This window comes from Echeneis naucrates, chromosome 4 (genome assembly GCF_900963305.1).
Source record: "Echeneis naucrates chromosome 4, fEcheNa1.1, whole genome shotgun sequence".
NCBI lineage: Eukaryota > Metazoa > Chordata > Actinopteri > Carangiformes > Echeneidae > Echeneis > Echeneis naucrates.
Genome location: NC_042514.1, coordinates 20,604,671 through 20,623,755, shown reverse-complemented (window position 1 = coordinate 20,623,755; position 19,085 = coordinate 20,604,671). Strand labels below are relative to the sequence as shown.

The 19,085-nt window shown below is 45.2% G+C and overlaps 1 protein-coding gene across 1 annotated transcript; it reads right to left on the bottom strand.

Annotated features, from left to right (window-relative positions):
• Window positions 1–17,567: 17,567 nt before the first annotated feature.
• Window positions 17,568–18,866, bottom strand: LOC115041981 (growth arrest and DNA damage-inducible protein GADD45 beta). Its single transcript, XM_029499942.1, has 4 exons — window positions 18,702–18,866; window positions 18,511–18,612; window positions 18,184–18,397; window positions 17,568–18,099 (listed from the first exon to the last, which is right to left on the bottom strand). The coding sequence occupies exons 1-4, from the start codon at window positions 18,740–18,742 to the stop codon at window positions 17,986–17,988; spliced, it is 471 nt and encodes a 156-aa protein (XP_029355802.1). The 5' UTR covers window positions 18,743–18,866; the 3' UTR covers window positions 17,568–17,985.
• Between the last annotated feature and the right edge of the window lie 219 nt (window positions 18,867–19,085).

Here is a 19,085-nt window from a genome sequence, read left to right as displayed (position 1 = left end):
TCGTAACAGTGTGTGTAACACACAGTGGTCAGAGTTTTGACTGTGATTGTGTTTTTGCGAATAAAATCAAGTCAAATTCATTTATATAGTGCCAAATCATAACAGAGTTACATCAAGGCACTTTACATAAAGGGCAGGTTTAGGCAAACTCTTTATGGAGTTGTTACAAGAGACCAAATGTATCTTTCCAAAAGCAAGCACTTGGTGAGAGTGGCAAGGAAACCTCGAGCAGAACCAGGCTCAGGGGGTGCGGTGAGAAGAGGAAGTAACAATGGGAAACAAGAAAATTTCCTTAGAAGTTTTGGAGTTCTTCAGAAGGCTTGTGTGTGTGAGTGTGTGTGTGGTGGTGGTGGGGGGGTGGCCTGTATGTTTGTGTGACTATGCTTGTCTGTCTTTGTGTGTCTTTTTGTGTATGTCTGTATATGTGTATGTGTCTATGTGTGTTCGTCTGTGAATGTCTCTCGCTCTCTCTCTCTCTCTGTGTGTGTGTGTGTGTCAGTGCGTGCCAATTAGGGTAAGCAGTTTTCTGAATCAGCTGAAGACTTTTCAGAGAATTGCTTGGACATCCTCATGGTTGGGAGTTACAGTAGCTCAATTTAGAGGAACAAATGCATGCACAAGTTTCTCTACATCCGGTCCTGGAGGGCCACTGTCCTGTATGTTTTAGATGTTTCCTGCTCCAACACTCCTGATTTAACTGAGTGGCTCCTGATCAGACCTCAGCAGAGCTTGATGACGAGCTGATCATTTGAATCAGGCGTGTAGGAGCGGGAAAACATGCAGGACAGTCGTGCTCCGGGACCGGAGTTGTTGACCCCTGCTCTACATCCTGTTGAGACAGGTTGTTTCTGATCTTCACAATATTGTGTAGGTGAAAGAAGGTTGTTTAAGAGACCTTTAAGAGAAAGGCCAGCAGAGATCCATGAGCTAACAGCCTCACAGCAGCAACCAATCAGAGACTGCTGAGGTCAGACTCTGCATTTCCTGGAAACATTGTGTGTTTGTGTTCATCTGTGAGTTCAGGAGCAGAGACAGGCTAAATCACCTGAGAGGGGACAAAGATCTGCAGCAACTGAGTCCAGTCAGGTCACATGACCACAGCAGAAATAGAAACAAACGTGACTTAAGTGTTATGGAGAAAAGTGAAAGTGAGATCATGTGACCCTCCTCTCTCCCTCTCTGCCTCTCTCAACCACCCTCTTATTCAATCCTCAGATATCTCCTTTGGTTGGTCGGCTGAGCCCACTCCACTGTTTGACTCATCCAATCCCGTGGTAGAATGAAGGGGTGTGATGTCATCAGCAGCTGACTCACCAATCACATAAGATCAGCCTCCCTCACCCTCTTGCTCTTCTTCTCTCTTTCCCACAGATCCTCAATGCTTCCAGTAAACACATTACTTGACTGAATGTGTGTGTGACATCATGCAGTTGATCTCCTGCACTGATGTCAGACTTGATTTTAGAGTAATGACCTCATCGTGCAAGAAAATAACAAACCTGGAGACATGGACAGAGTGTGTGTGTGCATTTCATATGAAAAAGAACCCCAAAAAACAGTAGCCCACCCCCTAATCCTAAACCATAATTTAATACATGTACATGATGTTGTATTGAAAACTTTAAACTAGAGACTGTCTCTCTCTCAAAATTTATTCGTAGGCAACTGGACTTGTATTTGTCTGTGAAAATGTTTTGCCTCTTATCCAAGGGGCTTCATCAGTTCATGCTTGTTGGTCTACTAGTCCGCACTAGTCTGACCCATTAGTCAGACTAGTGCAATTTACTGGACAAGTCCAGCTGCCCACGATTCAGTTTTGAGAGAGAGAACAATGACCTGGATGAATGAGAATATTCATAGACAAACTAGAGACTGAGACATAAACTCATAAGGAAAACATTTATTTTGCTAATAAATCAAGGGAGAAGGAGAGACATCTTCCCATAGACTTCAATACAATCTGGTCTTGTTTTTTTTTTTTTACAACCAGTGGAGTCGCGCTCTGATAGACTGCAGACTGGGTTATTCCATAGAAAATAATAGCAGCGTTCTTCCATGTTAAAATTATTCAGAGTGGCTTGATGTTGTCAGCAGTGAGTCAGAGAGCAGCCTGCAGTAAAAAAAGCCTCAGAGGGAAAACAAGTGCCCCCTGACGGGGGCGGGGTCTTGGTAACTGGGGTCAGCTGGTGGGTGGTATGCAGATGTGACCCAGAAGCTGATCTCAGTGGACAGCGAAACAACGTCATCGGTCAGGAAACTGTGAAGGGAAGCTGGTTCTGCATTCAGGTCCCACGGGAAAGTGAAGGTGGATTCTGTGTTTTCCTGAGAAAAAAATACCCCCCCAGCTCAGGTTTCACTGGATTACACCTTAGTTGTTTGGTGACACAGTCTGACTCAACAAGTCCAGACCTGAAGGGCCGACACATCAGCTTCAAAACAAGTTCAGTTGCATTCATGAAATTCAGTTCAACATTAAAACCAAATGATATGGCACATTTAGACCTTTATTTCAAAGATGAACATTTACAAGCGTCTGCAGGCTGAAGGGAACCAATTAGCCACCTCAGTCCTGGTCCTGATCCTCCAGGATCTGGTCCTCAAGGTTGTAGTCCTTCAGGGTCTGCTCATTGAAAGGCTGCATCTGAACCACAGGACACTGGGATCATGTCTCTGTATGTGATCAGCCAGTTTCACTTAGCCCTAATGCTAAGCTAAGCTGTTGTATCAGTCAAATGTTGTGAAAGTTTTGGTCTCACTTCATGATTGACCTGATCTGCAGGGTGGCTGCAGTGCTGCCACACGATTAGCTGTGCAGTTGTTCCTAATAAAGTGAACACAGATATGTGGATGTGTGGAATGCTTTTGGCCCCCGGAGGCCCTCCGGCATCCCAGCTCCAATATCGGCTACAGGAACCCCAGTATGGTGTTCAGGAGAAACCAGAACATTCTTGTAAAAGAGAAGTGTTTCAATCTGAAGGTTCACATGACTCTAAATAAAACTTTTCTTTTTTCTGAAAGAGGAACCAGTCATCCACACACACACACACACAGGCACACAGCTGATCCTGCAGGGGATACAACTGTTTCTTTCTCTCACATGGCTGTCATGCAGATTGCCTCATAACTGCTTGTGTACAACAGCATTTTGTTGTGTGTGTGTGTCTTTTATAACTGAATTACTCTTGGGAAAACTCCAGCCCAAATTTTTCTCTAGCTCATTTGTGGCTCAAAAATTTTCCCGAGTATAACACACTCAGCTCAGTGTGTGTAAGTGAGTGCATGTGTGCAATTTGTTCTAGATAATATTCAGTTGAACTGCTCTGTTTTCCGATCAGTTCTCTTCTTTATGTCACTGTTTTGGAAATGACAATGAGCGCACAATTGCACAATTGTGTGTGTTTGTGTGAGTACATACACGCACATACACATTTTAATTTTGTATGAAACCTTTTGTAATGGACCAAATTGAACCCTCAACAAGGGAAAAGTTAATTTGTCACTGACCATTCAACTGTCGCCAACAACTGTGTGAAGACAGCTGAAGGGAGTGCATTCAAATGTGAGCCACACATACGCACATACACACAAACCTCAGGAGTCAGAGTTTAGGTTCCTAGAAATGAGCAGACAGTCCTGGTTCCTGGGTGGCTGAGAAAGACCAGACATTTAGCTATGTATGTGCATGTGTGTGTGTTAGGTTGTGTACCTCGAGGCTCAGCTGAAGGATTTCTAGGAAACCTGCTGGATGGAGGCCTCTCTGTTTCCCTCATGCGCATGAATCCAGTCTGTTCAGGTTTTTCGAGTGTGTGTGTGGAGAGCTAAACTGGCGTAAAGTGAGTCTAAGTCTAAGTTGACTAAGTTGACCGCAGGACCTTGTCAAGTTCTCAGGAGCAGCTGAAATCAGGCCTAGTACTGAGTTGCATGGTTGGCCAATCAGACAGCAGGTACACCAGTAATGTCAGGCCAGAACCAGTAGTCTAAGAGCAGGGGGGTCATGTGACTACACGGCATGCTGCTGCAGCATCAGTTAAAAGATGGTCCAGTGTCGGTCCAGTGTCAGTGCAGTGTCGGTCCAGTGTCGGTCCAGTGTCAGTGCAGTGTCGGTCCAGTGTCGGTCCAGTGTCAGTGCAGTGTCAGTCCAGTGTCGGTCCAGTGTCAGTCCAGTGTCGGTCCAGTGTCAGTGCAGTGTCGGTCCAGTGTCGGTCCAGTGTCAGTGCAGTGTCAGTCCAGTGTCGGTCCAGTGTCAGTCCAGTGTCGGTCCAGTGTCAGTGCAGTCTCGGTCCAGTGTCAGTGCAGTCTCGGTCCAGTGTCGGTCCAGTGTCAGTGCAGTGTCGGTCCAGTGTCGGTCCAGTGTCGGTACAGTGTCGGTCCAGTGTTGTTACAGTGTCAGTGCAGTGTCGGTCTTCATGTTTACAGTATAGTGATTGTTCCAGGTTGTTGCTCAGGCTGTGTTGGCTGTGAAACTGTTCATTCACCATTGAAATCAGCTTAGTGAGTAGAGATTTCCCATAATTCCTGTGAATAAAGCATCTGGACTTTGATATCGCATAGTGTGTGAGACTTTTCCTCCTCGACAACCAAAACAACTGACTCAACAAAAAATAAACACAAAACGGCAGAAAATAACGTGACTCAGTGAAAACCTGCTAAAGCAGCCAATCATTTTTCTCCATCAGCGTTTCCTCGCAGATTTGTCACAGCTGGACAATGCATGTGTTGGTTTAGATGGTGTGTGTGAATTATTGAGTGGCTTCCTGTTTCAGGGAAGCTTTTCCAGCTCCCTCACATCGCCATGTGTTTGTTTGTGGAAGGAAACACCTCAGAGTCGCTCCCTGATGCGGGACAGGGTCGAACAGCCTCTGGGGCTCGTGCTTGGCCACAGCGGCTTTGGGGCATAATGACGTCTTTGTTGGAGCGTCCTGCAGGGACCATTTTGGTAACACTGAGGGCATTTGTTGAACAGAGACACAGTGAAGCAAAGTCATGTGATCTGAAAACACACATTAACCCCTGACTGCATGAACACCAAGCTGTGTTATGTGTGCTACAGTAATGGCTGAGTCACATGGTCTCATGAGTGTTTTTCATTGATGGCCTTATTTTTCTCCTTTCATCATCAGCGAGTGATTTACTGCGCCGTGTTTCTTGTCCATTGTGATATCATCGCTTAGCTTATATAAATAACATTTTATCCTTCTTAACCATCATCAAGCAATCACATACCTGATTTTAAATGGAAGGTCATGTGATGATATCATGAGACCGTTGAGACAATGTTAGGGACTATCAGAGGATGACAGACATGATGTTGACATTATGTCATTCATGTGATTGGATTGTCACACGGTCACATGCAGCCTCATCAATGCCTGTCTTTGTGTGTGTGCATGTGCATGCCCTGCACTTGTTAAAAAGTCAGGACACAGATTTAGATTCTTCAAAGACAGATAGAGACTGGGCACACAAAAATAGATTCTTCACTGCCAGAACACATCTTCTTGTTTGTGTCTCTGACATGAATCCCATGTTTTTATACTGATGGGAACAACACATTTGTGTCTGCAGCTTCATCATCATCATCAGATGTTGAATGTGTCGCATCAGAATCAAGTTCTGATGACAAGTCTTGTTAAAGTGACTCGTCCTTAATGAGATGCATCATCTGGATTAACGAGCTCAGAGTCTGTGTGTTCATCTGCTAAAACAGCTGTTGTGTGTCTGTGTGTCCGTGTGTGGGTTTTCTCAGAGGATTAAACTCTCAGCCGCTTTGACAGTTGTTTACTTCACATGGATTTTTCCAGTTCGTTAATTAAGATAGTTAAAATAATAGTTAGGATTACTAGGATTAAGGTTTCTTGAATGAAGCGTTTGAAGAGTTTTATTATTTTCTGCAGTTGATTAATGGAAAAACATTAGCATGTATTGGAAAAATTTTATTATAATATCATTATCATTATCATTTAATAACAAAAATTATTATCCTAAATGTCAAAACAGCCACAGGTTTGTTTCAAAACAGCTCTTTCTGATGGCTGGCATGGTAACTGTTTGTGTCTGTGTGTGTATGCTTAGTAGAAGTGTAGTAATAGTGACATAGTAACTGATAGAAATGACTCAGTTGATGGAGTTTGTTTTTTTTTTTTTACAAGGTGAACACACACACACACACACAGAAGGATTCTGGGTCATCCTGTAGCGTCCCCACCCCCTCCTCAGGAGTGGTCTGGGGATTCCAAAACAACGCTCAGTTTCCAAAGGAGACGCCACAGTCTGGTCGCCAAGGCAACCCAATTCACTCACACAGATTTACACACACACACACACGCACTGTTCATCACTGTACAACTGACACCAACTGGCCAATCACTAAGCTCCACCTCCCTTTGGTTAGAGTTGATACGACTCGAACTCAAACAGCATCAAGATAAACAACATAAACACAAACAATATTAATGCAAACGTGTGTGTCATGTCGGAGGCTCCACTGGGAATTATTATTAACTTTCTGGGCATAAATGCAACATTAAACCAGCGATTAAGGTCTGCAGATGTTTTTTCTCTTTAATCAGTAATTGTTCCTCCAAATGACCAAATAAGGATACACATTCTTGGCTCAGTGTGTGTGTGTGTGAGCGAGAGAGCGAGAGAGAGAGAGAGAGTGTGTTCTGTTTCTGGAAAGTGTTTTGGATGAGACAATGTTTAACAGGAAAGATCCACACCGGGCAGAGAGAAGGTCAAACTCCTCAGGAATGTCAGGAATGAAGAGAACAGGAATCTCTGGAGTCAGGAGTCCCCTCCCTCCCTCCCTCCCTGTTTTTTTTCTATGTTTCTATTTCTGTCTGCCTTGATCACCCTCTCTCTTCACACTCTGTGAGTCATGTTAAATAACAAAAACCACATTAATCTTTAAATGCGTGAAAATAATAGACGCTGCAGCATTTGGTTGGCCTGCAGTTGTATTAAGAAGCCAAAGGTATGTGAATACATGTCAGTCAGTGTTTTTTCTGGCACTGTAATTATTAAGATTACATAACATTTTCCCCTCAGGACATTTTGCTCAGTATCAGTTCTAATGATGTACGTTCACTCAGGTGCTTTACATCAGTGTGGTGCATAATAATTAAAGCTTCAGTCATTATAATTATTAATTTGGCTTTTAAAAATAAACTTAAATAGAAGTTAAATATTTGAATGAACGGACCATCAGACTGGGTCCTAAAATCTGTGGGACTTTGTGAAACCAGGAGACTCACTGAAAACTGAAGCAACAGCTCCATATATGGGCAATGATCACAATATTGCCTGGGAAACATTCACGGCCAAACAGAGTGGATGAGTGACAGACATGAGTCAGTGGCCACTTGGACTGGACTGAGAGCACAGGACAAACTGCCCTATTCCTGTACGCACACACGCAACAACAACAACATGAACAGCACAGGGACAGGACGTCACCTGGAGTCAGTTCAAAACAAATCTGTGTTTGACAGAAAAAAAAAAAAAACTACAACTGAAACACACATACACACACAAAAACATACAAAAAACACTATGTTCCTGTCTCTCTTTCTCTCACTTTCCATAACCTCTGCTCCAGTGTCTCTCGTCCCTTCCTGTCTCTGTCCTAAGAAGAAATTTCTTTTTGTCACCACAATGGAATCCAGAACATTCAGCCAATCAGGGAGCAGCAGACAGGAAGAGCCCACCGAACAATGCCCACCCACTGACGGGAACCACGATGCAAAGGACATTGCTGAGGAATATGAATATGTTAACTTCACATGTTGGCAATGTCAGTCTGGCCTTATTATTATTTACTGATTAACATTTTAACATCAACACATTCACTTTCGTGGTTTTAGCTTAAATTGATAAACTCACGAAGCATTATCTTAAGTGTTCGCTCAATATTAGCTGAAACAAACTGTTAGCTCAGTGTTAAAGCAGCAGGTTGCAGATAATGATCTGATATCTGAAAAGTGTTTGACACTAATTCAGGTTAACTGCTCAGTTTATTATTTAAAGTAGTATAGTTTCAGCTTGTCAGTGAAGTTTGAGCTAATGAAAAATTTGATTCATCTGAATGGCAAGAACAGGGTCACGTCCCTTTAATCCACGTTATCTGCATTTCTTATGGAAAACCGGATCCTGGAGACTGAATTTTGATCTTCAGCTTCTTCGCTTTCTGTGTTTAGGGAAAGCACAGATGCTCCATAGGAAGCAGCTGGTCCGGCAGTGGGGGCCCTTATTTTTAATTATCAGTCTGGATCAGGGGGTGAGGACAGAAGGACCGAAAGACAGAGGGGCTGTAGAGCAGAAAGTTTCATGTTTTGTATCTGAGCATCTGTCAGAATGAGGACCCTGGTGAGAGATACCCGTCCCCCACCAATCCTCCCAGTCTCCTATGGACCCCCCCCGTCCCAGTCCAGTTCCAGGTCTTAGTGTCTTCTTGCTGCTCAGGGGGCATTGTCTCAATAAGCACGTTTACGTGGCACCTAAAAAAAACACAATTATAGCATCAGTCTGACCAACATTGGTCTTTATAATGACATGCAAACACGTTCGCTCAGCTGAAATCGAACTGAAAATTGTCGGACTAACACACCCAGATAATGCGATTGAAGGTCGATCTATTGCTGCATGTAAACAGACATTCAGATTGGAGCTGGAGGAGGTGATCTGCGCATGTGCTTAAGTTTTGCGCCAAGCGATGCCCCGGAAGTCAAACTGCATTTAAGACGTAAACACAAATGTAGATCACACAAAAGCAGCCAGCTAACATGGCAAAGTTATGTACAAATTTACAAGGTGGTTGTCCATCATTGTGCCAGTTTACCTCTGAGTCGCTAACTTGCCAGCTCACCGGGCTTCATTTCTTTCCACCTCTGTTGTGGTCTGTGATGTCATAGGTCAATCACAAGTGACCCATTACCCACAAGTCAAAAGAGTGCATATCTCCGCCTATCGTAGCAGATGCAACATGATTTCAACAAATAAATCGATTTCACTCCTGCGCACGTAAACTGGGACAAGGACAGAAGTCTGATGAGATGGCTTTATCGAGCTCTCACCATAGCTCAGTTTAACTTTGCATGTAATCGTGCTTACTGTCAATCCTCAGCTTATCTCAGCTCGACTCCAGATCCTTATTTCTGAGAACTCTGGACACTTCCTGTCTTCCTCTATGTCATGATCCTCCAAGTCCTGATGCTTCATCTTCATCTTTAACTTCATCCAGGTCTACAAGTGTGTGTCTCAAGAACATGATGAGACCTGCCACTCAGTGGGAAGAAGAAAATGCAGCAGAAAACATCTCATCTAAAAATAAATGCACACAGACACACACAGTGTGACTCACACTGGTTTCATCACAGTCGAGTGTAAAGTCTGCCCTGCAGACAATAGATGCAAAAACAGCAACACACCAACCAACTCTCGCTCACACACACGCACACACACAAACACACACAACATGACTCACTTTGGTCTGCTTTGTCTTGTCTCCATGATTCTCTATGTCAGAGCAGTCTGACAGAGGACAAGCTGAGTTGGCACCCAAACTCACCACAACTCAGACTCTGGTCTCTCCTGGTCTGTCTGAGCCTGGACTAAAAATCATGCACCACCTGCTCAGACTTGGACCCAGACCTGCTCAACCCTGACCCAGGCACAGACCTGCTAAGACCCTGACCTCGAAAGAGACTGGCTCAGACCCAGATAAAGATTTTCCCACTGAGAATCAGTCTTTGTCATAAATTGACCCAAGACCAGAGCCTGAGACCCAACATCTCAGCCTGGGTCCTGGTGATCTGTGTCTCCTGGGGGAATCGACCTCTTGGTACCCAGACTGAACACCTGTTTACCTGCGGAGGTGTGAAAGTTCAGAGAGGTCCCAGCTCCAAACCGTGAGCACGATGATCAACTGTCACCATCTAATAGACACATAGAGATAACAACCCTTCAACTGCTCCTAACAGGTCTTGCAGATCCCACAGGTACTGCAATTCCACCTCCTAATGTATGATGAAAATCAGCTGATTTCAAATCAAACACTTGATTGGAAACACCTTTGGTTTAAATCCACTGAGCTCGGCCCTCAAACCAGGACCAGAGTTTAGCTAAGCCGAGTTCCTTCAGAGTCAGATCTGATCTGGTCCATGATTCTGAATCAGCCAGTGTGGAGTCCAGGTGAATCCAGGTGTGAGAATGTCTCTCCACATTCTTCTCATTCCTGAATCTGAACTTCACCCAATCTGACCTCTGGGTTCCTGCCCTCAGGATACTGCTCAGGGGCCACAGGTCAGTTTTTCATTCAAATCATGTCAGCTCATCCAGTCTGAAGTGCACTGGTGTCAGTCCAGTTATAGTCAAGCTCTGGGTCTGACCTGGTCTGTGCTCTGGCCTCTGAATTGGTCTGGTTTCTGGTCTTGTCTGGTCTGTGTCTCAGATTCGACACCTCTGTGTTTGCAGTTTCTCGAGCTCTGAAGGTGTGAACTATCCCTCCAGCTGCTGGATGGGGGGTGGTCCCTAAACCACTACAGTTCAGGTCCAGTGAGTCCCACACACAGACTATGGCTGCTCCACAACTGACAACAAAGTTTGTGTAATTATTTGCTGATTTGCATTGGAAATGGATTGTGGGGGCAGGGTGGGGGGGTCAGTAGCTTAATTCAGCAGCTTCAGCATTACATTTTGTCTCTGTAATGAACTAAAAGACACTATTGACAATTAACTACAGATTAGTCAATATGAACTTGAACTTCCTTTGTATGTGGATTAATAATCAATCAGAACTGAATCAATATGTATCATCATTATCTGATCAATATGAGCAGGAGCAGAACTGAACCCACAGATCAAAGAGTCACAAACAGCAGACGCAAAAATATAAACTGACCACAAATGAAACAATAACTTAAAGGCCACCTCTGCATCAGTCTACATCAGTTAGATACAGGTTAATGCCCATGAGCTACGCTGTGGCTTCAGGCTAACATCAGTTAACTGCACTGTGACGTTGGCATAATAGCTGTTGGCAAACTGCAAATGAATGTTAATTGTTTCAATCCAATTTGAGACTTCAGTATTAGAAATAAAATATTCATGAACAAATATATAGAAAACAGTTTCTAGGATTTTTTTTTTTTTTTTTTTCCTGGGGGGGTGGGGTCATGCCAACATTCCCTGACCTCCTGCTGCACTGACTGAGTCCAACTCATGTCCTCAGTCTGATGTGAAAACTACCAAATGATTTAACAAAGAGAAGCAAGAAGAAAAGCAACTGATTGGTAGGGAGGAGTGTGACTGGGCGGCGCTTTAATCTGCGACGGTCCTGGACTGTCTGTTGTCACATGCCTGCAACATTCCTAACATTCCTCTGCGGCTGAACACAGTTCACTGGGAACACCCTAGAAACCATCTTTGCAGCCGCCGCCTAAGTCGCCGCCTGCAGCTGGGGAGGGAAGATCCATCTATGGAAAAAGTCTGTTGGAGCCTGTGACTAGACATTGGTCCTCAGACAGCAGACGGAGAAATGAAGGAATTGTAAAAGTGAGTGATTTCTGAGCAAAGTCTGGTGGAAACACCTCAGACGTTTGAATCACTGTCTGTAAATGCTGAGTGGGAGTCAGACTCAGACACGGCTCTAGACTCTGTGTGGTCCCTCTGGTCCCTGAACGCACCGATTAGAGTCTGCACTTTGGGTTTACCACATGTCTGCAGCCAGAAAAACCTCACTCAGGCACAGACGGGAGGAGTCAACAAGAGCTGAGGGTAACAGACCCACACCAATCCAAGTCAGAACTTTAGGATCGTACATAGTGAAATCCCCATCAGGTCAAAAACTGATCCAGCGACGGTCTGCACAGATTAACAATAATAAAAACACCAATGATGCCTTGCAGCTCCGACTGTTATTAACAGACTAATTTGCCTATATTTACATCTGATTTACATAAATGCAAATTCTCTGCAGTCTATGGAATCTCCTCCCACAGTTCACCTGGGGGAGGATTTAATTCCTGGTCCTCAGGCTAGGTGTAGACCTGGGAGGAAGGGGGAGGGCTCACCGGGTCACTCTCACTCACACGCTGAAGAAAATCTGCTGATACGGGACTGAATTTAATAAGAAGAGAAAAACAGGAGAAAGATGTGAGTCACACTGACTCAGAGGGAAAAACCAGGAACAGAGACATGATAGACTCAGAGGAGCTGCACACACACTCAGACATACACCCAGACTCAGACAGTAACTGCTCAGTCCAGATAAACAACATCTGGACAGACTTTCACTTCAGACGTTCACTGTCTCACTGTTACATAAAAGTAAAAACTGCTGAAGAAAAAACACAGATGACAGACAACAGATTCACTAAAACAAACTACACAAACCAACTCCAAACCACAGCAGTGAACCCATGAGGCCAGTTTAAGTTAAGGTCAGTTAGTAATTGGTTTGGTTCCAGGTGGTTTGAACTTTGATTGAAGAACAGAGAACTAATTTACATAATCGAACCAGCAAGTAAAACAACAGAAGAAGAAGACCCACATGTTAGACTTTATTTGTTCCCTCCTGCAGCTGTGTAATGATGGTGATGATGATGATAATGATGAATATAGCTGCAGCCTTTCACCTTAGATGCAGCCTCATGATTCATTGGGTTGTCATGTTGTATCTGAACACCAGAATGTCCTGTTTCTGTTCCTGGTCCAACGTTTCTCCGGAGTCAGGAGGAGGCAATTAATCTTCATGATGAGCTGTGTTCCGCTTATGTAGATAAACAGTTGCTGGTTTGTTTGAAGGAGAATGTTTCCCCTAAATTACAAGAGCAGGAAAGTGAGGCGTTGTGGATATGAAGCCGTCTAAATCCTGGAATCCTCAGCTGATCAAGCTAGTTTACTCATCACTTGTGTCTTTGTGATGATCCAAACCACAGAGCTTGATCTCAGGCTCCCTGCCACCCCCGACACTGACAGGACTGGGCTGAATGCAGAATAATTCAGCTGCAGACCTGAAGTGATGAAAGTCACAGGGAGGGGTCTTTTATCATGGCATGGTTAACCACAACAAGGGAGTCCTGATCTGATGACTCCAAAACCGCATCCATCAGACCCACAAACAACACACACAAACAATAATAAATCAACAGACTTTTAACAACTGTGACCAACAATCCAACTCCTGGTTCCAGATCCTATGAGGGGTCCACAGACCCACAACACTACCACATACACACACACACACAAACAGACTCACACATGCGAAAAACTAACAGCGAGTATTATCTTTATGGGCAATTTTTATTTTTAGTCTTTTGATGAAAATGCCATTCATAATATTTTTGTTCAGTTCTAGTCAACAAAATAATTTTAGTCTGACAAAGTCTGTGGTAGGTGTTAATTCTAAACTAAAAGCTTTAGTTTAAGTGCAATGCATTATTTAAAATGTTGCTGCGGATCTCATCATTGGTTACATCTTTTAACCCATTAAAACTGAACAGGATTAGAGTTAAACAATTTTATGGTACATGTACTTTACCCACTGTGCCACAGGCATCCCATACTCATGATTTTAAGCGCCGGAACAAGCCTTTATTTGAGCAAATCTTAAAATCAAGTACAAAAAATGTTTGGTCTAGACCTGCTCTGTATGCAAAGTGCCTTGATGGAACTTTGTTATAATTTGGTGCTATGTAAATAGATCTGACCTGATGAACACGAAGAATTTTATAGAAAATAGCTGCTGTTGACTGAAATGTTTGAAGCACCTCCTCCATCACCTTAAAAAGAGAGTCACTCTAATTCGCTGATGAAAATTAATAAAAACACTCTGATTGGCTTTCTTTTCAGCTACTAGTCTAATTTCCATTTGTGATTGAAAATGCCCATTCTATTTTATGTGGATTTAGTCATCACCACTTAGTCTTTTCTTAGTTCTCATTTTGTTTGTGTCATTCGTTGAAGACCATTTTCGGGGCAAAAGTCAGACTGGGTTCCTCATCCTGTCTCTTTCTGACAGCAATGTCTGATTGTCAATTTTGGGTCAGTCTGAGAAAGCTGTAGCTCCAAGGACATGAATAAAAACAAACAGCTCTTAATGCTAATGCTAGGTATGTAGCAACAGATAGATTTAACTAATCAATGAACCTGAACAGAGAATGACAGTGAACCTGGTCACAGTTGCACACACACACACACACACACACACACACACAAAGGTGTGTTCACCAGCTGCACAGTGAACATATTTACCAGGTGACTCAGGCGTTATCGCACTAACCACCTTCTGGAGCTGTTGATTCACTGTTGCCACAGTTTTACTGCTGTTTGTTGTGAAGCTAATCAATTATTTGTTAATGCAGCTGAACTGTAACACACACAGTCACACACACACACTCCACACGCTACTACCAACCGACAAAGACCTGTGTGTGTGCCTGTATGGGATTTTGGGGTTCCATTACGAGGTGCCTGCTGTAAAGAGATTAGTCACACTGCAGGAGTCTCAGGTAGCATTAGCATTAACATCAATGTGGACTCATCAGCTGACTGTGTTTGCTTTAATGTTGTCGTTTCCTTCATTCATATTAACATCAGCTGCTCGTTGACCCATCCCCCTCTCAATAGAGGGGGGTCAATGAGCAGAGACCTCACTCCTTCAGCTCACATTAACTGTTTTTATCTGATGTCAGAGAGAGAAAGAAATAACTTTTAGCAGAGAAAACAATTTTACTCTGACTCACATGAACACAACCTGTCAATCACAGACCTCCCATGATGCACTGGGCACAGACAGGGCTCATGAATAGCATGCAGATCCAGAGAGACCTCACCTGAAAATCAGCTGATCTGCATGTGTTCAATGTGTTCACAAACACACACACACACAGCAGGAGGCCATTACCTGCAGCCATGATCATGTGAACACTGAGTTTTTTACTGGTGGCTAATTGATTCATCCTTTATGATCACGTTGCAGAATTCAGTCTGAGTTACCAGGTTGGTGTGAACCCAGACCTGGACTGAAGCAGAACTGGGCTGATCCAGATTGGTCAACAGTTTAAACAGAAGAAATGTGTGTCTGTGTGTGTGTCCCCTATTTGGCCACAGTTTTTACACTGGATGCCCTTCTTGTCACAACCCTCAGAAATTATTCTGGCTTGGGACCGGTTTGCATTGTGGCCAGGGTTTGTATCCACGGCCTCTGCATGGAAAGCTTACGCTGTACCACTCAGCTACGTCCTCGGGCAGTTTGTTCACGATTTTAACAGGCTTTTATTTTGAAGGCGTTGCTGATGGTTGAAAAAACACAGAAAGAAAACAAAAAAAACCCTGCAGAGCCACAAACCTAAGACCAGGACCCAGACCTGGCCCCCCAATTGAGAAACCCACCCTGCTGATGGCACCTTCAAGTTCACATCTGTGTTGAAAAACCTTTCAAACGTCGCCTGCATCTGCTGTCTTCCAGTGTTTTGCAGGTTTCTGCGGGTCTTTCCTTGGGTGCCTCAGCAAACCCAGTCCTGAGTCCCTGCTGGTCTGGAATTTGGTACCTCTGGTTTGTGGTTTGTGGTGAAACAGCAGCAGTGTTTTCCAGCAGCATGCTGGGAGGGGACATTTGGTGTGAGATCAAAGTGTGGTTTGGGTGGGAGGGGTTAGGCTGGTGGTAGTGGTGGAGTGGGTGGGGGGTAATTGTGGGCACAGAGAAAGGAGGCTCTGTAATACTGATGGAGAGATCTGATTGATTCTTCTTTTGTTTGTTTGAAGGAACTGAACCAGGACCCAGAGTCTGACTGTAACGAGGCTGGACCAGGACTCAGACTACGGGGAGTCAGAATAAGTCCACGTCCAGGTCTAGGTCCTGCTTTGAGTTGAGTCAACAAAGTTCAGATTTTCTGTTCATTCATTTGTGAAAGTACCCCCCTTTTCTTTGGCTGCTGGATGTTGAGAGTCGGGTGGGGGGTGGGGTGGTGAGGCGAGTTCTGTGGTGGGACGGACGGGGAGACGCCTGGAGCAAATTTAGATTCCAGGATAAAAATAACTGAACAGAGTCCAGAAGAGATATTTATAGATTCAACACACACACACTGAGCTGCTCACTTAAAAGAACAAAGAAGAAGTTGCAGACAAATGAGCTGAGTCTAGGACCAAGGCCAGGTCTAGGAGCACTGCAAGTTTTGAGTTTATTCTGGTCTGGTGTGAAGGAAACACAACCCTTTTCTTTTTCCTGCAGTGTCAGATGTTTTTCAGACTGAGTCAGCCATGTTGACTCATGTTGTCTCCCCACAATAACTGGCCTCTACTTCTGTCTCACTTTCTAATCGTCTTTTCTGATAAACCCAGTAACAGGAAAGTGAATGTCTGGTTTGACTGCCAGTAAAACAGCCCCCGAACCCCTCTTCCCCTCTCAACACAGGAAACTGTTTTGCATTCATGTTGCAGTGGCATGATGAGACAAACTGATGAGCTCTGATTCAGGAAGGAGCTTTGACACCCACGAAGCAGAAGAATATTCCTCAAATGTACTATTGATTTCATTTTTCCTTCTTTTTAACCTGTTCCATATTTTTGCTGGGTTTGCAGCTGCTGTAACGTTTCCTCTGAGATGAAAAAGGATCATTTAACTTGAACTCATGAAGTGATGAAAAGCAGCTCTAGGTGGATGCAATCCCTGGTTGACGTTTGACCTCAGAAATGGAGCCCCAGATCTCCTGCCATCCCTGAACCACAGCCCAGAGCCAGCTTATAGTCAGCCCTTTTGAGCCTGCATTCGAGCAGCCAATCAGTCCTCGTCCTCTCTCTCGCCTTCTCCTCTTCCTCTTCTGGTCCTCTGGTCTTTTCAGACCTTACATGGTCTGTGACGCATTAGCAGGATCTCCCTACGTATCATCATCCACTCCTTATCTAACAAAAAACCACGGCTGTTGAGCCAAACTATCCAATCAGAAGGCCCCTTCTGTTTCCATGGTGAAGTGACGCAGGGCTGAGAAAAGAGTCTCATCACTGAAATAGCTGCAGGACTGACATGACACACTGAGCTGATTTAGCTGACTATAAATAAAACCACACACACAGGATTGTGGGTGTGTGCGTGTTACCTTGCTCAGGTAAATTCCTCCTGTCAGCCTCTGATATAATCAGTTTGCGTATGAACACTTAATTTGTATTTATATGATGTAACCATGATAACCATTGTTCACTAGCTTTGACCAATGGGACACAGTACAAATGAGGTTTTACACCTGGTGCCTGCAGCTGGTTGGCTGAGCCCAGCTGTTTATCTCCTGGAGTATTTGGGTCTGTGGCATCAGCAGAGTGCTGTCCCTGTCACACAGGGAGGGGGTCACACCAGGATGTGACATCACAGCACAGGTGGTTTCACGTTCCAGTACACACACACACACCTCCAGCCACGGTGGGTTTGCAGCAGCATAATGTTAACCCATGGCCAAAAATATGCAGACCATCATGCCAATGCTACAGAGTCCGCCTTCGCAGACTACATATCCCACCTATCCCAGATTGGACCCCCCCCCCCCCCCCCCCTCCATGAAGCACTCTGGGTGTATTTTTCCGTCAATAATTTATTAAATCAATAAAAATATCACAGCTGATTCTTTCATATATTAACTCTGATCATCTCATAAATATTCACAATGTCGGTTTGCAAGTCCATCACGTCACAAACATGATAAATGACATCGCATGCAGTGTGAGCAGACAGGTGAGACACCTGTAGTTCAGAAAGTCTCCTTCAGTCACACGATCCCAGCGCTGTCGGTCAGCACGAGCTCCGTCTCAACAGGACTTCAATCCTCCTGTTCGGTCCGGTCCGCTTTCAGCACGGTACCGGAAACTCTGGCGCCCCTGGCCAACCCCGGCAAGCATGTGCCCGGTCCGGTAGCGATCTTTACTCAAACACCGTTGCTCCTCTTCAGCACGACAACGGCCGTTTGGACTGTTTCCCGCTCTGTCTCGGCTCGGCTCGGCTCAGCGGTCCTGCAGTTCCAGGCAGGGGACCCACTGGTTCCTGCAGCGGCTCTCCTGACAGAAGCTGCCTACGTCCTGCAGGGCCGGACACTTCAGCGGCTGGACCGGCGGGTTCTGGACAACAGGGAGGGAAGGCGGTGAGAACCCGGAACACATGCCCTCATTCGGATCTCACTGTACAATGACGCCCGAACTTACCGTGACCAGGATGCAGTGCAGGTCCCGGGGCTCGGTGCCGTCCCCGGTGTCGTCCAGCAGCTGTGCCAGTCGGCGCAGACCGGAAACTCGCAGGATGTTGATGTCGTTGTCGCAGCAGAAGGCCTGAAGGAGCGTGAAGTGGATCTGCAGAGCGATGTCTCCTTCATCCTCCTCATCGGCTGCCAGGACGCACAGGACCACCGAGTCCGGGTCTCTGCGGGGACACAGGAGTCACACACGGTTAGCGGAGGAGTACACGCCGGGTACCAGGCGGTTCCGGCTCCGGTGCAGCGGAGCGGGACAGACCAGAATAAACGTCAAACTTACACATTCATGAGCTTGGCGGACTCGTAGACCCCCACCGTGAGCCGGTCCTGGCTCTGTGCCGCCCCCAGCAGATCCTCCAGGGCCCGACCCACCGTCTCCAGCCTGCAGGGAGAAGAAGCAGTCAGAACCTGGACTGACCCGGACACTACAACATCAACACATGCCCCGCAGGTTCTGCAGCAAAGACTTACTTTTTGTCGGAGCTGGATCCAAAGACGTCCTCCAGAGTCATAATGCAGTCCAGGAGCAATCCAACAGTGAAAAGATAAATCCACCACAGTCCGGAGTAAAGTCCCAGCACAGATAAGTCCAAATGTACAAGTCCTGAGTCCAGCAGGCAGATTGTGTGCGCAAAGGTCCAAACACCGAATTCTGCGAGTAAGAGCCGCAGTCCTGCCTTTATACAGCCTGTCTGCGGTGGGTGGAGCCACACCCATTGGCTCGCTCATTCATTGGCTCAAAACTGTCAATAGATTCCCCCATACTCTACGCTCATTGGCTGACGGGTGGGGATCCCACGTGGGTGGTTTCGTAGAATCCCCCGTGCCTCCTCCCTCTCCCACGTTGTTTTCCCG

What these genes read in the sequence shown, in the direction of transcription:
- LOC115041981 (XM_029499942.1), bottom strand. Translation starts at nt 18,742, where the DNA reads ATGACTCTGGAGGACGTCTTTGGATCCAGCTCCGACAAAAA. An exon ending in TCCGCCAAGCTCATGAATGT is followed by an intron (nt 18,398 to 18,510) that starts GTAAGTTTGACG and finishes GTGTCCCCGCAG; the next exon opens with AGACCCGGACTCGGTGGTCC. An exon ending in TGCACTGCATCCTGGTCACG is followed by an intron (nt 18,100 to 18,183) that starts GTAAGTTCGGGC and finishes CCTGTTGTCCAG; the next exon opens with AACCCGCCGGTCCAGCCGCT.